Source organism: Pseudonaja textilis, chromosome 1 (genome assembly GCF_049901715.1).
Source record: "Pseudonaja textilis isolate UNSWEBS1 chromosome 1, rPseTex1.2, whole genome shotgun sequence".
In the NCBI taxonomy this organism is placed as follows: domain Eukaryota; kingdom Metazoa; phylum Chordata; class Lepidosauria; order Squamata; family Elapidae; genus Pseudonaja; species Pseudonaja textilis.
The window spans coordinates 80575824-80598282 of NC_141990.1; the positions used below are offsets into that span (position 1 = coordinate 80575824).

General features: G+C 38.0%; 2 protein-coding genes across 3 annotated transcripts; both read left to right on the forward strand.

Annotated features, from left to right (window-relative positions):
* The first annotated feature begins 1912 nt into the window (after positions 1 to 1912).
* Positions 1913 to 14074, forward strand: MTRF1L (mitochondrial translation release factor 1 like). Of its 2 annotated transcripts, none has more exons than XM_087939347.1 (7): positions 1913 to 2286; positions 3387 to 3466; positions 4033 to 4216; positions 4858 to 5021; positions 5247 to 5364; positions 6247 to 6383; positions 13968 to 14074. In XM_087939347.1, exons 1-7 carry the CDS (start codon positions 1992 to 1994, stop codon positions 13989 to 13991), a joined length of 1002 nt encoding a protein of 333 aa, XP_087795473.1. In that variant the 5' UTR covers positions 1913 to 1991; the 3' UTR covers positions 13992 to 14074. The 2 variants fall into 2 exon arrangements, with proteins under 2 accessions (XP_087795473.1, XP_026560805.2); XM_026705020.2 differs by lacking the exon at positions 13968 to 14074 and adding an exon at positions 7638 to 9637 and having other exon boundaries at positions 1920 to 2286.
* On the forward strand, positions 14001 to 18406 carry FBXO5 (F-box protein 5). The gene is made up of 4 exons (XM_026705023.2): positions 14001 to 14641; positions 15407 to 15497; positions 16154 to 16339; positions 17543 to 18406. The coding sequence occupies exons 1-4, from the start codon at positions 14001 to 14003 to the stop codon at positions 17792 to 17794; spliced, it is 1170 nt and encodes a 389-aa protein (XP_026560808.1). The 3' UTR covers positions 17795 to 18406.
* The last annotated feature ends 4053 nt before the right edge of the window (positions 18407 to 22459 follow it).

The window sequence follows — 22459 nt, forward strand, 5'->3', positions numbered from 1 at the left end:
CTTCTGGCAGACAGGACATATTCCTTTTAAATTTATTCCTCTAATTCTGTCACAGTTTGTTTGATTTAGAAAAGGGTTTTGTTTTGTTTTTAAGGACAGCTGTAACCTTTCTTTTTCTTTTTTTTAAGGACAGCTGTAACATTTCTCTATGGTTGTACTTGGGAGAGATTTAAAGATAACTCCGTATGACTTTGATCTCTTGAGATCCCTGAGTAATTTAGTCAGCCAGTCCATTGTACCCAGCTGTTTCCCAATTCTTCCCTCTTCCCCTATTATTTGTTATGGACGGAAATGATGGTCATAATGTACTAATTAAACATATTTCTATGCCTCTGCCTTAAATATTTAATAAATATAAATATAAATATAAATATAAAGAAAGAAAGAAAGAAAGAAAAAGAAAGAAAGAGAAAGAAAGAAAGAAAGAAAGAAAGAAAGAAAGAAAAGAAAGAAAGAAAGAAAGAAAGAAAGAAAGAAAGAAAGAAAGAAAGAAAGAAAGAAAGAAAGAAAGAAAGAAATTTTCCTTCCTTCCAGTATTAATGCCTTCTGGCAGACAGGACATATTTATTCCTCTAATTCTGTCACAGTTTGTTTGATTTAGAAAAGGGTTTATGTAGCACCAACACAAGTTGAAATATCCATAAGATTAACACAACTGCAACAATATGAAAATGAAAACCATGTCATATAAGCCCAGATAAGAGCTATACAAGTAGAGTTGGCAGCAGCAGTCTCATCATGGAAAGTTCTCTGAAACAGTTTGGATTTTGTGAGATTTTATGACTTTCTGAAAGACCAGCAAACAGGGATGCCTAAGCGCAGTTGTGGAAAAAACTAAATAAAACTCTTGTAGTCTAATTCAATACACGCCACGTAGCTTCGGCATTCCTCTCGCTTCCGACCCATCCGAGCCCGGCTAAAGCCAGCGCATTTCCGATCATTGCCGAACTAACCATAGAAAGCTAATCAAGCTTCGGAACTACCTTCGGCAATTTTCGGCATTTGTCGCAGTTCTTCGAATCGGGTTTCCGAACGTCGAGGACCAATTAGCCTGGCCCTAGCTTTTTCTCTCTCTCTCTCTCTAAGATTCTTAAATAAATTGACAAAGAGAGATGGTGATAACACCCAAACATTATACTTCATGTTCACAAACGAAAAAAAAAAAAAACGTATTTGAAGACAGACAGATTAAGAGAGTTGGAAGGGACCTTGTAGGTCATCTAGTCTAACACCACCACCCCCCAAGCAGGAGACTCTACACCATTTCTGACGAATGGCAGTCCAATCTCTTCTTAAAAGCCTTCAGTGACGTTTCACTTCTCAACCAACAAGCTTCTTCAGCTCTTCTTCAACCCCATTCTTTCCTTAAGAAGATTTGGGGTAGGGGCAAAATGATAACAGTATTCCAGTATTTGAGGAGCTGCCACAAAGAAGAGGTCAAATTATTCTACAAAGCACCAGAGGGCAGGGCAACAAACAATGGTTGGAAACTAACCAAAGAGAGAAGCAACCTGGAATTAAGGAGAAACTTCCTAACAGTGAGGAGAATTAACCAGTGGAAGAGCTTGCCTCCAGAAATAATGGGTGCTCCATCACTGGAGGTTTTTAAGAAGAGACTGGACAGTCACTTATGATCATTTTTCATGCTTATGACCGTTGCAGCATCCCCATGATCAACATTTGGAAGCTTGGCAACTGGCATTGTCTGAGATTGTATAGGTTCTCCTGCTTGAGCAGAGGGCTGGACTAGAAGACCTCCGAGGTCCCTTCCAGCTCTATTCTATTCGAAGGGGCAGATGTTCCCTCTTTTGTGATATGACAGTGCCCCGCATAGAAACGCGAACTACAACCTGAACTAACTCTTGTCCTCATTTGTTTCGCATTTCTTGGTATCTATCAAAGAGAGCGGAGGAAAGAGCGGCGACTTTGATAGTCATTGCTCCAAGCGACGGGACGGGAAGCGGAACTTTGACGCTGAGTTTGATCCCGGCATGTGGTGGTGCTTCGGCCGGAGTCGATCGGCCTGGCGGAAGTTCGCCGTTTCTTTTCCCTCGGCGCCTGCCGCTCGTTCGCGATGGGGCGGCCAAATCCTGCCGCGACGCTGGCTCAGCAGCCAGCCGGATTTGCGCGAGTTATTCGCCAGACCGGCGCTTCGGCGTTTCTTGGATCAGCACTGCCAGCCGGAAGAGCAGCCCGGAGGCTTCCGTTCGGCGTTGGCGGCGCGGATTCGCCTCTTGGGAGACAAAGAAGAGGAGCTGCGCGAGACGGAGCGGCTGGCGCGAGAAGGTGAGACGGCCTCTGCCTGACGGACCGCCGCCGGATGGCTGGATTGGAGGAGGACGGCGCGCGCTGGGAATCGGTGTCTCCAACCTTGGCCACTTTAAGACTTGTGCACTTCAACTTCCAGATTTCTTCAGCCAGCTTTGAAGAATTCTGGGAGTTGAAGTCCACAAGTCTTAAAGTAGCCAAGGTTGGAGACCCTTGCGCTGGGTGACAGCAACCAGCCCGCCTGCCAGGGTCCCTGAACGGATTCGAACTGGCGAACTGTGCTTGCACTCTAAGCACTGCGCCACACTACTAGCGTATTCGCGCAGCCCGATTCTGAAGTTGAAGTTTCAGAATAGAATAGAATAGAATAGAATAGAATAGAATAGAATAGAATAGAATAGAATAGAATAGAATAGAATACTTTATTGGCCAAATGTGGTTGGACACACAAGGAATTTGTCTTGGTGTCAATACTCTCAGTATACATAAAGAAAAAGTACATTCGTTAAGAATCAAGAATCATAATGTACAACACTTAATGATATTCTTGGTCTTCAGTGGTCTTTGATGGCAGATCTTGCTCTTCTCCATCCCTCCCCAGGATAGTTTATTTCTCAGTGGTCTATTCTAATGTAATATTCTATATTTTATATATTTCTATATTTCTTAGTGGCCTATGTCTGAAAATATATTGGTGCTCCCAAAAGTGTTTGTATAAAGTAAGGACTCGCCTGCGGGGTTCCAAAGTGGTTAGCTTACCTGTTATTGAGGACACGTTCTGTCACATTGGAGCTGCCACTTGGGCCATTCTTCTGATTAGGAAGACTGAAGCTGGATCAGACCAAGCTTCCAAATTTTGATCACATGATCATGGGGAATGCTGCAATGGTCGTAAGCATGAAAAATGGTCATAAGTCACTTTTTTCAATGGTACTGTAAGTTTGAACTGTCACTAAATGAGTAGTTAAGTTGAGGACTAGATGTCTACTTTTCACATTTGTTGTTGATATCTGAATAGGAGAAGCGTTAAAAATACTAAATAGCCAAGAGACAGGAAAGAAAGTATGAAAAAAAAAAGATTAATACTATTATGATAATAGTGTGCAATCCTATTCTAGATGAAAATGAAGACTTGCGGAAGCTTGCAGAAAAGGAAATTATTTCCTGTGAGGAAGAGATAGAAGAATTGAGACATCAGGTAAATCACTTACTGAAGCGTGACATTTAAATACAAGACTAACTAGCTTCTATTTTGATAATGTACTGTCAAATGCTATTATTTGGCAGTCTTCCTCTGCTGCCTCATTTCATGTCCTCCCCACCGCTTCCCGCCCCCCACTGCTGAATTTTGGTTCTTTTCAGGATTTAGTTTCAGGGAGGAATCCCATGAATCTGGAAGAATTTTTGTTATTAATAAAAGAGAATATGTATGGTTTAGGAGTGAACTGTTATTGATGGTTTCCGAGCTTAGTTGGTTTCTTGAAGATGTTTCATTACCATTCTACAGTTTCAGTGAATTGGTAGAAATTTGATGTTGAATCTTATGTACACTTAAGTCGTCTAAATTAATTTGTCAACTAAGACTAACCAACTTTATGGTAGATGTATCCATTGGAATTAGGGAAAAATATTTTTAACAATTTTAATACATTACATAATGATTAAAATATGTGTACTACTTTTTTTATTTCAGCCCATTCCAGGCAGCATTCCTTGCTGAAGGAAATTTTACTTAAATAAAAAATGTCTTTTTATGTATTTCAGATAGTATCACTTTTGATTCCTTCAGCGGAAACTGACAAAAATGATCTTGTCATAGAAGTGACTTCTGGAGTTGGAGGGCTGGAAGCAATGTTGTTCACTGCTGAGATGTTTGATATGTATCAACAGTATGCGGCATATAAAAATTGGACTTTTGATACTCTGACATATACTTCCAGTGTTATAGGCAAGTAATCTTTTGAAATTCTGGCATGTACTTTCAGTCCTATCAGCGAGTTGTCTTGAGATTACAAAAGTAATTTCCAACTCTATAGTATGTAACAGAGAGTGAAGATTCTCATCTTCAGTATCCTCCCCTAAGATGGAGAATCATATTATTTCAGTGCAGTTGTTTTAGAGAGCTTAAGAGTCTTAAGAATTCTAGAGGTATCTCATGTAGTGGCATATTTTTATTTTACTTTGACACTGCCTTTCTCCAGGTAGCTCACAATATAAGTACAACACAAACAAAGCACAATAAAAATACAATAAGGGAAATAAACAAAATACTAGATCCATGTAAGGCCATTGTATGTCAGAGGTCAGGCAAATGGGAGACATGCAAATGGGACACATAAAGCTACATGAAAAATCTATTCTTTCTTCATGAATGCCTACAACTGCATGCCCTGCACACCATTGTAAGATATAGACCTCCAATAAACTGCAATTAGGTGGATCATAGCTCAACAGCAGACACTCATGAACACACACGATAGGTAGATAGACAGGCAAGCAGACAGGTTCAGGTGTTTCTGAACTTTTGAATAATCTTTTTTCTAGAGACGTATACTTTGTGATTGTTTTTATTGTTTTTTTTTAATCAAGGTGGTTTAAGACATGCATCTGCCAGTATAAAAGGCCTTGAAGCATATGGACAATTGAAGTTTGAAGGAGGAGTACATCGTGTTCAACGCGTGCCAAAGACTGAGAAGCAAGGCCGCATTCATACCAGCACAATGACTGTAGCAATATTACCACAGCCAAGTGAGGTAGGCAGTTACTGTAAGTATTTGGACCAACCTTCTGCATTCAGATAAGAGAATTCCATTCAATTACACTTTTTTCCCTATCTATTTAGAACATGAAGGCTAATTAGCAGCATTAATAAAATCACAAAATCTTACAGCATAAATAATTTATAAATTTTGTTGAATTTGGGATAATTTGCAAATAGTCTGTTAGAGAATAAGCAAAGTGTCTCTTTCCTGTTCTAGATAACTCTCACAATTAATCCTAAAGACTTATGTATTGAAACTAAAAGAGCCAGTGGAGCCGGTGGCCAGCATGTGAATACTACTGATAGTGCCGTACGGATAGTTCATATTCCCACAGGTATTGAAACATGACTTTCAAATGAGTGGACTTTTTTTTTAATGGTCTCATGTTTTATATGATGATGCTCAGTAACAAGATACATGCTTTATAGAAAATCTTAGCTATAAGTGTTGTCTACAATTTGGGCTGAGGATGTTATGGGATACAGAAAATTTCAGCACTGTAGCGTAAGATCAAAGCTAGCCAACCAAGATAAGCTCTAGTGAATTCTCACTCTGAAGTTGTGGAAGTACATGACCTGGAGTCTGTTTTTTCAGTGTTACAGTTAAGACTGGGGAACACTGAAGAAAAAAAAAATATGAAAAATGTTCTTGCTTTGGAAAGGATGATGTAATGTATAAATTAGAGAATGCTAATTTTGCATACATACTATACATATATTATGTGAAATGAGATTATACATTGCTAACAATGCAGTCCAGTACATTTTATTTGCAGCCTTCCCTCAATAATCTCTTTCAAACTTTCTCTTTTTTTACTTGTACCTCTATTACTATATTCATTTTCTTAGAACTAATGAGGTCTAGTACATTATATCTTTCACTGCATACAAACTTACAAAAAAACCCATAAAAAGATCGTTGGCTTCTGGTAGAATATAAAGCACATAAATAAAAATATATAACAAAATTTGTCATTCCAGTCAAGACTTGTGCTGATTTTGCTACAGTTCAATAGCATATTTGTTTCCAAATTCTGGCATCCTATTCTTAAATTTAAAAATAGAGCATAATAATTCAGTTGTATCATTTAACTAAAAATGCGAAGTACTCTTCTGTACTAATTATATCTTAAAATATAACATACATTGTTGTACTTTACATGCTTCTGTTTTTGTTTTTTTGTTTTTGCCTAACTTCTACATCTCCTCTGTTGTAGGTATAGTATCTGAATGTCAACAAGAAAGATCTCAAATTAGAAATAAAGAAAAAGCTATGGAGCTTCTTCAAGCTAAACTATATAGCATCAAACTTGAAGAACAAACAGCAAAGATACATACTGCCAGAAAGATTCAGGTAAAATGTGCTGCATTGTTCTTCAGATCTAAGGATGTTCTGCTGTAATAACTATGGCTGAATTTGCAGCTGAGGTGAGGGATGGAGTTAAGACTGGCTAGCTTGGAGTCTTTGCAGAAAAGAAAGCAATGGAAACTTGACCATCCTCCCTCCCCCAAACATACATACACATACATACATACATACATACATACATCTATCTATCTATCTATCTATCTATCTATCTATCTATCTATCTATCTATCTATCTAAAGTGCTTGTCTGGTTGTTCTCAAGAGATTGCAGTTAGTCTAGGGAGATTCTTGTATATTCAGCTCATTGTGTCATTCTGGTTCCTTGCACCTGACACTACCAGATTTTTCTGAAAGCAAATCAGCAGTGCACTGATACACATTGTTTCACTGAAGCCTCAGTTACAAAGAAAAATCAGAACTGGTGAGAAAAACTGTTTTTGCTAACATCATAAAAGAAATAAAAAATAGTTGACAATACCATCCATGATTTATTTGCTGTACCTTGTCAAAGAACCTCAGTGAGCATGATCTAAATAGCAGACACCAGCAGACTGCTTTGTTAACAAGCCATTTTGTTGTGGTGTTGGCTAAACCAGCTCAGGTTGAAAAGACCTGGATTATAATTTGGATATAGTTGAAATACAAGTGACGCAGTGTGAATCCTGAAATGTTACTGAGCATTGGTAGGAGGAAAGAAGATGTAGTTATGTAGAACAGCATTCTGCCAAATTGGTGCCCTCTGTCTGTTGGTCTTTCAAAATTTCCAGCCAAGAAGCTGTGTAATCATGAAAATTGTGGCCCAAGACATTTTGAGGGAGGATAATTGTTTTGTCTTGAATTCTTTACTTTTTTCTCTTTTCCTATCCACTTTATTCAAAATTTCTCCCTGACTGAGAAAAAGCATGTTTAGATGGAGATATGTAAAAGAGGTATTATGCAAGTGTGTCATGCTTAAAATAATTTCCCTCTATGGGTAAATTTAACAAAAGTTCACTAACCTTCCTCCAAATTTCCTGTCCCTTTCTTGAGCAGTTTAGACTGGAAGCTCTTCAGAACAGTGTATTTATGTTTCGTGTAGTTTTTGCTTATATTCACTTTGTAAAGGGCTGTATATATTGATGATTTACTTTTTTCATGGATACACAAATGCATACCTTTTGTTGGATTGGGAACATTTCCCAAATACTAAACTTTCCAGACATGTAAAAACTTTACTGATTAATTTTTTCCCCCTGTTTAGATTGGGACCAAAGGAAGATCAGAGAAAATCAGAACTTACAATTTTCCCCAGGATCGGGTTACTGACCATAGAATAGGCAAGTCAGTACATCACATCCAAAGATTCATGCTGGGAGAAGAACTGCTAGATGAAATGATAGAGTCTCTAAGAAGATACAGTGAATATGAGGTGTTAATGGAAGTTATTTCAGAAAATGATGCAAGCAGACCAAAATGACCTTCATCAAATCCTAGACCATAGGTAGGAAAGTGCTTTCAAACTAGTTCACTGCGTATGTTTGCTTGCACAGAATTGATTTACAATCCCATATATCAATTTATTTTGGTGCTGCTTAACACCCAAACAACAAATACTGATTACCTCTAACAAGGGGGTTGAATGCACCCTACCCCTTGGCCTGGGAGAAGTCAGGTATTTAAGGCATTCCTAAATGCCGTGATACAAGCTGTCCATAAGTTTAGGGGGACCTAATTCCACAGAACAGGTGCCACAAGAGAAGCTATGCTTCCCAGGTCCTAAAAAATGACAGTGATCAAAGGGACCTGGAGCTTGCCCACTCTGTTGGATCTTACTGACTGGGCAGAAACCACAAGAAATAGGCAGTCTCAAACAACCAGGCCCATGCCATGTAGGGTTTTATAGGTGATAACTACGGTAGCACTCTGAATTGCATCCAGAAGCATACTGGCACCTAGAGCAACAAGCAGAAGTCAAATGGGCAAGGCTAAAAGCATGCTGAGACTAAATGGCTAAGTTTGTCTGTTTTCTATTTTGTTTTTGAAGGATTTTGATGTGTATATTAAATGTATATGCTGCCTAATTTCCAGTGACTCTGAATGGCATGAAAGTTATTACTGTTGTGAAAAAGCATCAATGTTTCAGGTAGAAACTGTTAAATATATTTATTTATTTAATTTATACAGCTGCCCATCTCAATGAGTAACTCCAGCGAATCTATAATTCTGGTTAACAGAATTAAAATAGAACAAAAACAGTAGCAAACATTATAAACATTAAAAATTCAGGCAGCCAAGAAACAATAACCCAAATCACTAACACACCAAGAAGCCAAATTCTAAAAACTGGGTTATAGCTTCCATATTTGGATAATGGTGAGAAGTTGGAAAACTGAGAATATGCCAGTTTTCAAGTACTTGCTCATAGTCAACTGTGCAGTTGAAGTGTTTATGTATTTGTTTTATTTCTAGGCAGTCCATTCTGGGCAAGTAACAGTAAGAAACACCAGTAAGCTTCCAAATAGTAAACTAAATATAGTATCAAAATTGTACAAAAAATGAACATAGACCTTGTCTGCCAAATTAACATTTTCAAACATAGCATACCCTCCTGTGCTTGATGGAAATAACCAGATTTTAACCAGGTTGTGATCTAATTAAGTCTTTGCAATGTTGCACGAGTACATAAATGAAAAGGGTAGAAATTGATGGGTATAAGTGAATTATCCAGACTACTTTGGATATATCGGGCAAAGTTCGAACATTATTTTTGGGACATGTCCATGTTCAAAACTGCACTCAGTCAGCCTGATTGAAATCATTTCCCTTAAGAATTTACTGTTTGCTAATAATTATAGGTGGGGTCCCTTATCTTACATATAATAGATTTTGTCTGTGTTGCATCAAAGATGGGGGAATCCAGGACTTTACAGATCTAGTGGCTTTCATTTTTTAAAATCTTTTAAAAGGGTGCTCCTGAGTAGCAGCAACTTTTTTTTCCAAATTCTTTTTCCATTTGAGGGGAAACACTCTGAGGTACTTTCTGACCTTGTGGGCAGAAACATTTTCCTACAAATGTTTCATTACCCAAATTAGATAACATCATTAGTGCTAGTAATGAATTTTGCTCTCAGCTCTCCTTTTCCATTTAGTTGTAAAAGGCAAGTCAAAGTCTATGTTAAGAAAAGGAGTCCCTGTGTAAACTATAAGGAATGTATATTTTGTAACAATTTTTACTTGAAATAAATTACATTGAGAATTGTCTTTTGAGAATTGGATTTTTCTGAATATTAAAACAGAAAAAATTCCTTGACTATGCAACCTTTATTCAGAGGCAGATTCAGGTTTGCATCCATGCTTCTATTTGTTGTCTTACTTTGTCTCCTGTTTTTGCACAAAAAAATAAACAGGGCAGTGTAGTTGTAAATGATGAAAACAGCTTACTTGTAAAAGATCAAATGCTTCCCAGCAACCTCTCCCATTAGACATTTAACTGTAGTACTAACCTACCAGAAATAAACATACATACGCATTAGCTCTCTTAATGATATTGCCAGGTCATCTCCAAAGAAATTTTAATGAAAAGTTGAAGCATAGTTCCGGGATATCTGTTTAACTTTACTAAATATGATGGAATATCTTCATTGATAACATATTCTACATGGGCTCTTAAATAGCCTTGGATTTTTAAAATATATAATGTAAAAACAAAGGAAATCCTATCTTGAAGTTTTTTACGTGTGCGCTTATTACTGTGAAAGGGTCATTTCTGATCAATGCCCTTCCTTTGAAGGATGTAAATAATTGTTGGAAATAAGTACATCATTCTAAAGCAGGGGTCTTCAAACTTGACAGCTTTAAGACTTGTGGACTTCAACTCCCAGAATTCCTCCTTCAGTCATGTTTGCTCAGGAATCCTGGGAGTTGAAGTCCACAAGTCTTAAACTTGCCAAGTTTGAAGACTCTTGTACTAAAGTCACAAATCGTGCCTACATAATTGAATGAGAAAGCATGATTCCTCAAATAATACTGGCAAACAGTAAGATAACGCAGGGTCACTGTGGGGAGGGTCAAGGAACTTTCGGTCCAATGCTTTGTTTGGATGACCATAGCTTGCGTCCCGAAATTTTTTTTTTAAAAAAGCATTAATTTTCTTGGAAGTTTAGGGTAAAATATATAGGACGGGGTCCTCGAATATTACAGGGAATACTTTCCAAATTAGGTGCCATTCGGAATAGACTGTAGCTCCATCTTACCACATTAAAATTAAAAAAGGACCAACTTGCATCCAAGTTGCGTTACTTTAGAAAACGTGCTAAGAATCGCGGCGGCCCGAATAAACGACTTTCTCCCTTAACCGCCAGTTTAGAAAAAAAAAAAAAAAGACCGAAAAGAGATGGGATCGGTGCCTTAACAATCCGGCCACAGGCTCTCTCTCTCTCTCTCTCTCTTTTTTTTTTTTTTCCCCCTTCGCGCCCTGTAGCCACATCCCGTCCCCGCGCTCGTCGTCTCAGGAACCCGGGGGATGGGCACGAGACACCCAAAGGGCTACGTCCAATAGAACGTCCCCGAACAGAGGGAGAGCGCGCGAGCCTTGTCGCACTCCTGGGCAGGCGCCGCAGCATCTCCCGCGCTCCGGCGGTGCCTTAAATCTACACCACCCACCACCACGCCCAAGAGAGGGCAGGAGCGCGCGCTAGCCGGCCTCTTTTCTTTTTTTCCTCCCCCTTTCCCCGCGCGCGCGCTCAGTCTTTTAAATCCCTTGGCCGGAGCTGAAGGCTGGCGGGCAGAAATGGGAGGGGGGCGGGGAGGGAGGGAGTCCCTTTCAACGGCAAGGCACACCTCGCGAACCGGCATTGGCCGCCGCCACTCGCTTCTCGTTGATTGGCTGCCGGCTTTGGCTAGAGCTCCTCCTAATTGGCTCTTCGGGTTTTGGATACCAGATTTAAACCTTTTAAAAGTGCCCGGAAAGGAGATTCCACCCAGAGCAGACGGAGGCTGACTGATTGGGGGGGGAAAAAAAAGAAAGAAAGCGCGAAAGGAAGCAGCGCTTTTTGCCGGCTAGAAAACCAGCTACTTCAGGTACCGGGGTTTTTGGAGGCTTATTTTGAGGGAGAACCGTGGCTTGTGTTCCATGGATTGCTCATAAAGCAAGCTCGACTCCGATCCCCACGACCACGAGACTCGAATGAATGGATTGGCCGATAAGGGGTACTCAGTTCTGCGGGGTGGGGGAAGAGAAGGAATACGGGACTGCAGCGATGCAAAAAAACCCAAAAAACCCACAACCCTCCCGGCCTCAATCGCCACGGATTGAGAAACTGACTCGGGCAGAAAGTCCCGCCAGCGGAACAAGCCTCTCGGCTTCCTCCCGCGTCTTGGCCGGGGGTGCCTGCAGGAAAACCTGCATCGCTCCCCAGCATATCCTTGATCTACTGCACCGGGTAAAAAAAACATTCTGGGGGTGGGCGATCATTTTCTCCACCCCAATGCCCCCAATTATCTCTTTTTTTTTCCTTTCCAAAAATGCAGCCCTGAGGGCAAAAAAAATGGGTGCCCCTTTGCGATGGGAGGGGGAAACAACTTGGATCCGGTTGTGGGACGGTTCCTTCTTTTTCTCTCCCCCCACCCCATCTCTTTCTTGGAGGCCGCCTCGCGGAGTCCAGCGCGCCCGGCGGGCTCCATTTCTAAAGAGCTCAGGGCGGGTTTGAAAGCTCCCTCGCTTTTTGCTGGAGCGCGCCAGTAAGCCAGATTGGATGGCAAGGGCAGTTGGCGTGGCTTCTGCGGCCACTGAGCTTTCCTTCCTCCACCAGCCCGACCTTGATTGAGCACTTTCCTAAAAGAAACCGGGCGGGGGGGTAGAGAAACTAGATTTTGAAAGGCCCCGAGCAAAAAAACTTAGCAGGGTCAGAAAGAACTCCCGCCCTCCAGTTTGTCCTCTGCCTTTAAAGGGGTCTTTTCTGTCAAGCTGGGAGCTTTGAAAATTTTGGGAGGGAGAACAAAAATTAATCCCACTTTTTGCCAAGCAAAAGAGAGGATTAGTGTGTGGCCTCTGACAGGATCCCACATATATATGTGGGATCCTGTCAGAAACCACACCAACCCTCTCTTTTTGCTTGGCAAAAAGTGGGATTAATTTATATTATAGTTGTGCTTTTAAAGTTGTAGTTTCGGCAGAATCTCATCTGCCATCATCAGGCTTCTGTATAGTGTTCGTCTTTAACCTGAACCCTGAGTCTCATGAGGAGGCTACATAAACCAAAATTTAAGCAGTGGATTTGGCTATACGCACAGCCTAGGTGTCTGAAATGTACTGTCCTTCCTGGTTCCCTTATCAATAATCCCTTAATAATAAAATAATACCTTTGAAATTACCTTTATGGCTCCCCATTTTCTTTTAACTCCTTGAGCTTATAGAAATCTGAGTATTCTTCTCATCCCCATTGATTAATAAGGTATTCACCCAAAGCACATGTCTTTAAATAGCTGTTGCCATGCAGCAGTTGTGCAATTCAGGCAGTTTCAAAAATGGTTCTGAAACTGACAGACTTCATTGTCTCATATATATGAAGGCACTATAAGTAGGTTAGAACCAAAGAGCATATCCTAAGTGATGACTGCATTATACTATCCATAAATAATACCTGCAATTGATCCTTTTTCAAATTCACTGAATGAAATGTGTAGAGCCTATTAAAATACTTCTGGAATGACTTCCATTAGCAGATTGGGGTAAGGTAATTTTTCCTCCCTTGTGTAACCTTCACATCTATACAACCCTGGGAACAGAAGGGAGAAAAAAATTGTAATGTGAATGAGAGTTATTCATGCTTAGTTGGAGTCTGCCAAATCCAGCTATATGGAAAAAGATATCTAAATTGCATTGCTAGCTTTCTTGAAAAAAGTTTGTATTTTGGGATAAAAGAAAGTTGTGTACTAACCTTTACTGAAGCAGTTTTTAGCACAAGAACAGTTGGAAAATGTTAGACAAAGCTAGTGCCATGTGTTCTGATTAAAAAAAATAGATCAAAGACTATTCAATTTTGCCCATACAGGAAAACCACTGTTAGAATCTGAAAAATGGCTGACCAAATTCAGAGTCCTTAAGCAGATGTGATTTGCTAACACCTTGCCAATGCAGGAAAACCACTGCTACAGAATGGCTTGGAAAACTCACAATCCTTAAGTAGATATGATTTATTAACTACTTAATAGGTTATTATATACCAACATTGTGTAACTTGGGTTCCTCTAATCAAATTTGTGATAAACATACCATATTTATTGCCATCTTTAATTTGAGTTCTGTTGAATTGGTCTGTATGGATATCTTACTAAGTTGCATATATGCGGAATAAAACAGTATTATTATTTTTGTTTTGTCTGAAGCCAAATACCTTGCCACTTATATTAACCCTTTCTATAGAATGCCACATTTCCACATTTCTATTTACAATTATCAACAAAATAATCAAGAATTATCAACATGAAGGCAATAATTTGTTGATTTTGTTTAAAAAAACCTGTTCTTTACTTTCAACCATTCTCTAGTTTAAAATAATGATTTGGACTAATATATATATTTTAATTTCAGGGAACATTTGAAAAGCTACCCTAACCACTGAAAATGAAACGTGATTTTAATTATACCCATGTTTACTGTGGATCTTTACCATTAAAACTAACTGGAACAGAAGCAACACCAGAAGAGCCTTGCTCTGAGAGTTACAGTGAAAAATACAAAGGCTGTACCAAAGAAAAGCTGTTCTATGGTGACCTGCATCATGGAAGTCCCAAGAATTTCAACCTCAAAAGTGGAGAAAAGCTTATGCATAATAAAGAAAACCAAAAAGTATCATGGGGGCATATTGAGAGTGCCAGTGAAATTGACAATGAAAACGAAGACAGTGGTTACTCCTCTTTGTTGGGTATTCAGCACAAACCCAATGATAATGATGACAGTGTGCTATTAGCAGGGAATATCAACAATATACCAAATCATAGTTTCAGTCCAAGAAAGAATTTACTACCAGTCCTCCATTTTGAAGAACTTGTCTGCTCAACTTTGAAAAAAGCTAGCAAACGGAATCCAAAGTCATGGGCCCTTGTCTTAGATAAAATGGCTTCAAGGAAAATGGAATTTGTGAATCTGATTGGCAAAAAAATGGGATTAGATAAGCTAGATATTATTGGAGAATTATTTCATGGGAAATTCAGACATCTGTTAGCAAACATCTTAATACACCTTAACCATACAGACTTGATAAAGTAAGTTCACAATGTTGTGTTTTCCCTTGGCAAAATAAATACAGGTTAACCTATACTGTATTAAATTTAAAGATTTTCTTAAAGCCCATGATATGCTTTCTTGGGCAAAATGCTAGTTTTCATTACGTGAAAATATTTCACAAGAAGACTGAAGCTATATCAAAAATGTATTTCATAAATGGAACAAGATTTGCATATGCCTTACAGCATGGGCTGTGTGCTCAAATAAAATAACTTTTTTTTCTAGTTATAGCATTAGCGCTACAGTACTGAAGAGAATTCTGACATTTGCAAATATACTAGGATGAGCTTTAGATATAACTCACAAAGTCATTGTTGGGGCAAAAGAAAATGCATTCCTAAAGGTTAAGCAATGAAAATTTTTATCATTTTTCTTTTCTACGTGTTTAATGAAATGGAGACCCATTTCAGAAAAGGATGAGGAGTTTGCTCTAGTTCAGGGGTGTCAAATCCATGTCATGTGACATATGGGAACTTTTCCCCTTTGTTAAACCAGACATTGGTGTGGCCAGTGCATGATGCATCTGGCCTACAGGCCGGAAGTTTGGCAGCACTGCTCTAGTTGATACTTTTCTATATCTTTAAGGAAGCAAGTTCACTGAAAGCAGTAAAGGACTGTATTTTTTTTAAAAAAAACAAACGCTTATATTTGTGTTATATGTATATTGAATGTTTCTATGGTTTCTGTTAAGTAATAATTAGAATGCTGTCTGATTTTAACTATGGGTTTTCTTTCCACAACAGCATGGCTAAAGTTAGCATTACATGGAAGAAAATTCTTCTTAGTGACAAGTGGGCTTTCCAGATGTATAACGAAGCACTAAAACTCAGTTTGGTAAGTCGAGTGCTTCTCAATCTTTATCACAGAGACCTGAATTTTTATAAACCAAATCCCTGTAAATCATACAGCAGGATGTAGCTGTAACATTCAGTTTCTGTTTCTAAACAGTAGAAGTGGTTAAAATAATATAAAGAACAATGTATCACAAAAAATTTATTTTTGCATGTAAATATTTTTTAAAACTGAAAAATGATGTACAAGAAAATAAATTTGCCAAAAGAGCCATCAGGGAGATCTTCCTGGAGAATTGCTTTCTCCAAACATTACTGTTTATACTGAATGTCTGCCTGAAGGTGTAATGGGTAGACAATATCATCCAATATGTGGTCCCAAACTATGACTGGTTTGAGGTCGAGTAACTGGCTTTGGGTAAAAGCAAAACTAAGAAACCACTTTAAATTCTATAACATAGGTCAGTTTTATAACAAACAGAAAACAGACTTCTCCAGGGGGAATCAAGTTGGGAATTGTAAAGGAAAAAAAATATTAGTTAAATGCTCAATTCCCCAGTCATTTCTGAAAGGCTTATTTACTATACAGTATATGGAGAGATGAAAACATGTTATGTTCAAGTATAGTAATGAGTTACAGAAGCAAATCTTTGTTTAATGATTTATTAATGGTTTATTAAAATTTTCTTTTCTTCACAGAATAGCAACACGGTAGCTGCCAAACAGTCTGATACACGGGAGTATGCTCTCCATCGTGAACCATTAACGTATATTCAGAAAGTAGCATCTACACAAATCAACTTTTCTAAAAAAACATCCCGAATGAAAGCAAACACCCAGAATAATCAGAGCTCTTCTTTCAGCCGGCATTCACAATTTTCTGAGGTAATATAAAATACAAATATTTTAATCTTGATTTAATATATACTGAAAGTACAGGAAACCACTTATTAAGATTGTCAGACTGAGCTGAAGAATCTTTTGGAGCATAAGCAAACTCAAAGGCAGGAGAAAAATTTGACTATGCCTTTGGGCACGCTCATAGCAGGGAGTTTTAGTATCACAAAGTTTGGGAACCTTTGATATACACTGATTAACATATAACAATGAAAAGTGATAAACTTAGTTTGAATGATTCAATCAAATCATTGGCAACGTGGGCAAGAAGTTGCCCCAATTCTTAATTTTAATGTTTTAAACAATTTGTAAATTTCCCAGAGTCCCTGGGAGCTGAGCAGTAATTACATTTTACAATGGTAAATTATTGGTACAATACTCCAATTTTAGGGACTACCATAACTAGTGACCATTTGTAAATAAGACAGTAATAAAAAATCATTCCCCAACCAATAGCAATAGCATTTAGACTTATATAACTGCCCCATAACGCTTTAGAGCAGTCCCTGGGTGTTTACAGTGTAGAAGCATTATTTGCATATCTGGATCCTCATTTTACTGATCTCAGAAGGATGGAAGGGTGAATCAGTCTTGACCTCTGTCAGGATAGAACTCAGAATGCGGGCAGAATTTTGCCTGCAATACTACATTTTAACTACTGCACCTCCAGAGCTCATTGGAGTATATACAGCCAAATTTCATGTGTCTGACAACAAAAGCTTTCGGTGTGAAACTGATTATCATCTGGTCAGTTTGAAGCTGCAGTGCCATCTGGCTAGAGACTTAACTAATTTAACGTCACAGAACTGAGCTTATTAGCTTGAAGTTAGGGCTTCTTAAGAAAATGCTATGTTACAAAGAAAAGCAACTCTAGAAGCTATAGCCTATTTAGGCAATCTCCATCTTGTGATGGAGAGAAAATAAATCAGGCACAGGGCATACAAGAGAACTTCATCTGGATGAGATGGCAACAACCAGTGATCTTTACAGCATCTCTTTCTCAATCACATGTTGGTTAGGAGTCATTTTACCTATTGAGAAAATCACAAACAGATTGGTCATTAAACAAGGATGGAGTGAACCTATCTCAGAATTTTCTAAACATGTTCCATATGGTTTATTCTAGGAAATTGGTTAAAAAAAACAACTTCAAAAATACATGCTGGATTATGTGTTTTGTTTTGTTTTTAGGTTGCAAAGACTTTGAAAAATACTGAAAGTCTGAAAGTTTGCCATCGCTGTGGTTCCCCTGCAAAATACGATTCCCATCTGCAAAGGGCAACGTGTGTCCGAGAAAGCTGTGGTTTTGACTTTTGCACAAAGTGCTTGTGCAGCTACCATAGTGCCACGGATTGCATCATTGGAAAGCCTGTAAAAACGTCTTTCAGACTAGGACCTCTTCCTTGTAGCAAAAAAAGCAAACAGAATTTACGGAGGCTATAATTTTCCTGACATAAATTTTAGCTAGGGTGTCATATTTTGCTTATAGGTTCAGAAGAGGAGTGAATGTGAAAGTTGTGGTTGTAATTTAAAAAATGCAGTGATATTTTTAAAATCAATTTTAAAATTTTTTTCAGGTGTCTTCCTCTCCCCTTTTTAGAAGGATGTTCAACAGAATTTTTAAACCACTAGGTTTACATGGGAATTGTACATGACAACCCTGACTTAGCAAATAGACTTAACAGTGGATTTTAATTAAATGTTACCGTTACTACCCCCAGATTATTTTTAAAAGTTGTTATATGGCCTCTAACTTCATGCCTTTATAAAATGCCTTTCAGAGTTTTTACAGTACGATCTATAATAAGCAAATGATATTTAATGTATTCGCAATGCCAAATTTTTATTAACTGAATTTCATCTGATTAAAAGATTAAATATATAAATAGGAGAAGTTTTTATAACCACACTTGTCCTGATAGCTGCTGAAATAGTGTTGTCCTGTACCATTTCATTTTCATTACTAGGTAAAGTTGCCTAGAAATGTATATAATTGTAAATACTTAAATATTTGTTTGTCTACATGAAAAATAAAAACTATCTTTATAAATAAAACCGTCTCTGCTATGTGAATGTGACAGCCTTTAAAGATTAATGATGCCTCCATGGTGGCCCACTAATCACTTCAGTTCAATGCTCATTAGGTTGCTCATTGAAATACCTTCATGCATTTGGAAGCTGGGTGCTTAGCATGAGCACTGGTTTACTCATGAGGTGTACACAGGTCTTTTCTAATTACTAAACTATGCTATATGAATAGGAAGGAATAAATAGAATCTCCCTGATAGGTCCTTTGCAGAGAATTATGTTCATAAAAGGATAGAGATTGTTACTGTAATTTTCCAGAGGTTGAAGAATAAAGCTGGCAACATACTTTACCATTGACAGCCATCTGAGGCTGTTGTGAGTTATAATTTGGTAATGGCTTAGTTTTTCACTCCTGTTAGAACAGATCTTTTTCCTACCATATTTAGGGCAGGACAATGCATTTTTCCCCTGAGATCTGGTATATTCTGTTTTGGCTAGCTTTTATTTTGCAGAACAACACAAAACATTTCACACCTAGAGAAAGCAATCAAATCAAGGAATTTTCCCTCTTTTTTTATCCCAAAGCTTAAAAATACATGAGCGGTAGTTCATACTGACAAACTGCTACTTTACCACCCAGTAAATAGAGTTTAAAAACTGGCCAAGGTTAAGGTTCTAAAAAATTTCTTAGCCTAACTCAACCTCACAGGATTGTTGTGAGGAAAATAGATTATTAGATAATGTTTTCTCCCTTGAGTTAATTAAAGCAGCAGCCCCTAACCTTTTGGCACCAGGGACCGGTTCCATAGAGGGTTTTTTGCACAGACCAGTGGCATTGTTTTATGTGCTGCCTCATCCTCATCCAGTTTCTGGGCTGTGGGTTGGGGACCCCTGATATATATCGAATAAAGGTGGGATTAAAAAATCGCTTTCAAAAGAATACAAAAGCAACCAAACCAGTGTAGATCTTTTTTCACTTTTAAAAACTCTTCAGAAGCTCAGCCAAACACATCATTTTTAAAAGACAACACTGTTGAACTTCATCTACTGCTTTGTGTAAAGCAACACCTACTTGGGTTTGGCTCTAGAGGACGGAGGTCCCGTTAGTCACTATAGGAGTAGCTTAACAATGCCATCAGTATATAGACAATACCTGATTGAAAGAATTCAATTGCCCAATAATCTAGCACAGAACTTGGAGGCAGAGGAGAAATATATTATTAACTAAGTTGATGAGCACGATGTCTGGAAACAAGGCTGTTTTGAAAACAATTTTCCAAGTTCATAAAAAGAATTCATATTTCTATTCAGTTTTATTCATTCATATATTTCATCTTACTATATTTCATATTATTACTATTTCATATGTTCTTATCCGATATTACTCCTCAAAAAACAAATATAAACTAACAAACACATAACATAGAAAAAAATATAAAACTTCTTTAGAAAACTGAATAGAAATAAAGGAAGAAATAGTAAGAAGGTGGAAAACAGTAATAAGATATGAAGTTGAATATATAAGATGCTTATTAAGTTATGCGTTGAAATGTGATAATTTAGAATTATATTGTATTCAAATGAGATGTTTTATTTGTTTTTTTTAAGTAGTTGTTGAAAAAGATGTTTTATGTTCTTATGTCTTATGTTTTGTTTGTGTATTGTTTTTTGTAAATTAATAAAACTTTACAAAAAAAAAAAAAGAATTCGTAAAAGAATGTCAACCAGTCTGATGTGACGTAGGTGAAGACAAGGAAAAATGGGACTTCAGGATGCACACAAAAAATGAGATCCCTCCCCCCGCCTTCAGTTGTAACAGTCCTTCAGATACCCAAAAGAACATGTCAATCACAGGACTTGGGATGATTGTAACACTTGCAACAACACTGAAATTGGTGTTTGTTCTGAATAGAGGATCAAACAGTATCTTTTGGGGTGCTGACCCAAATGAAAGTCTGATTAAACTATGTTCTTTTCTATTGGTAAAATCGAAATGACCACTTCAAGCTCCAAACATTTTTTACACCCTTAGATTTAGAAACCATGAGATCTAATTCCATTGTATCTTGTGTGACCTTGGGCCAATCCATCTCTCTTAGACCTAGGACGCAAGTAAAGAAAATCTGTTTCCAAAACCTTGTCAGGAAAAATGTAGACCTTAGCAGAATAAGAGTTGGAAGGGACCTTGAAGGTCCTCTATCCATCCCCCTGCTGAAGCAGGAGACCCTATCCTTCCAGAAAATGGCTGTTCAATCTCTTTTTTAAAAGCTCCAGTGTTGGTGTATCTACAATTTCTGAAGGCAAGCCGTTCCACTGATTAATTGTTCTCACTGTCAGCAAATTTATTCTTAATTCTAGATTGGATCTCTCTTTGGTAAGTTTCCATCCATTACTTCTCTTGCCATCAAGTGCTTTAGAGAATAAGTTGTCTCCCTCTTCTCTGAGACAGCCCCTCAAACATTAGAAGGCAGCTTTCATGTCATCCCTAGTCCTTCGATAAACTAAATATCCCCGGTTCTAGGGGTAAGATTCAAATTTTTTAACAACTGGTTCTGTGGGCGTGGCTACGTGGACGTGACCATGTGACTGGGTGGGTGTATCTTCTTGAACTGGAACAATTGCTTATTCTTAAGCAATGTTCAATTTTCTTGGAAGTTTTACAAATCTTAGCAATCCCATAGTCTGAAATGAAAAAGACCACAGGATGGTGCTGTTGCCTATTTTATGACCAAAGGAACGCAAACACGACTTGAGGGAAGCGATTTCCGTAATCTCAGGTGAATATTAGGGAATCAGAAAAGGCCTTATTCATTGTTTTCTTTATGGTGCTATTATGTGCTAGGGTAGAGCCACCACCATCTCAAAAAAGTTATAGAAGACCAGAAAGGAAAGAAGTGTAGGGAAAGAGGAAGACATGGTGGGATTCAGAATTTTTTATTACCGGTTCTGTGGGCATGGCTTGGTGGATGTGGCAGGGGAATGATACTGTAAAATCCATTCAGACGTGATATTTGCCGGTTCTCCAACTACTCAAAATTTCCGCTACTGGTTTTCCAGAACTGGTCAGAACCTGCTGAATACCATCTCTGAGACCTGGACTTATTTGTAAGATTCTGAAACTTCACAATCTTCTAACCAGGGTATTATTGAGATTCTGTTGATACATCTACACATACATATATACGTGAACCTGGCAATTTTTGAGATGGGGTCTGGGGCTAGGCTATAGTCATATTATATTACATATCTTACCAAAAACCCTTTCACGCACTAGCTAAAAATACAAAACAATTTTAACGGTATTTCGGTCATTTTTAATGCTGTTTGGATAGTTGCTAGAGCATAACACCTCAACCACATGAAGGCTGTATTTTTTTTTTTTTTGGACAGGTGCCAAAGGGTTGTGGCGGCATAAGCAATCATAAGAGTATTACATTTTTCTATTTCCCTTCTCTTTTGAAACCTAACATAGTAGAGTGGTTAAATATAAGATATTATGGAAGGCCACAATTTAGTTTTTCTTTCTGACCATCAATTGATTATCCAAAATTTAAAAATGTTTGGGTTTTCTTTAAAGAAAAACAGGATTAAAATATAAAAACTCTTGTGCTAGCCATTCTGTCATTTATTCTTGTTTCCATCCCTAGTTAGTGCGATGTTTCTAGAAGGTCTCAGAATATAAATAAAAAGTAGTCCTCACTTAACAACCACAATTGGGACCAGCAGCTCTGTTGTAAAATGATGTAGTCATTAAATAAAACATCATGTGAATGCACCTGATGTATGCCGTCAGTTTAGCTGTGTTCGTTAAGCAGATCACCCACAACTGATAAGCATAATTTCATGTGACTATGACTTGCGACATCCTGCCAACTTCTCTTTGACTCTGACAGTCACAAAATAGCAGTACAGGACAACAGCATGCTACAATAGTTGTGTGTTCCAGTTGACAATCACCCAAACTGCAATCACATGACTGCAACAGCTGTAAGGCTGAGGACTGCTAATAAATCTATTTTTTTAGCACCATCATAAGTTTGAATGGTCTCTGAACAAGGCAGTCATTAACTAAGGGCTATC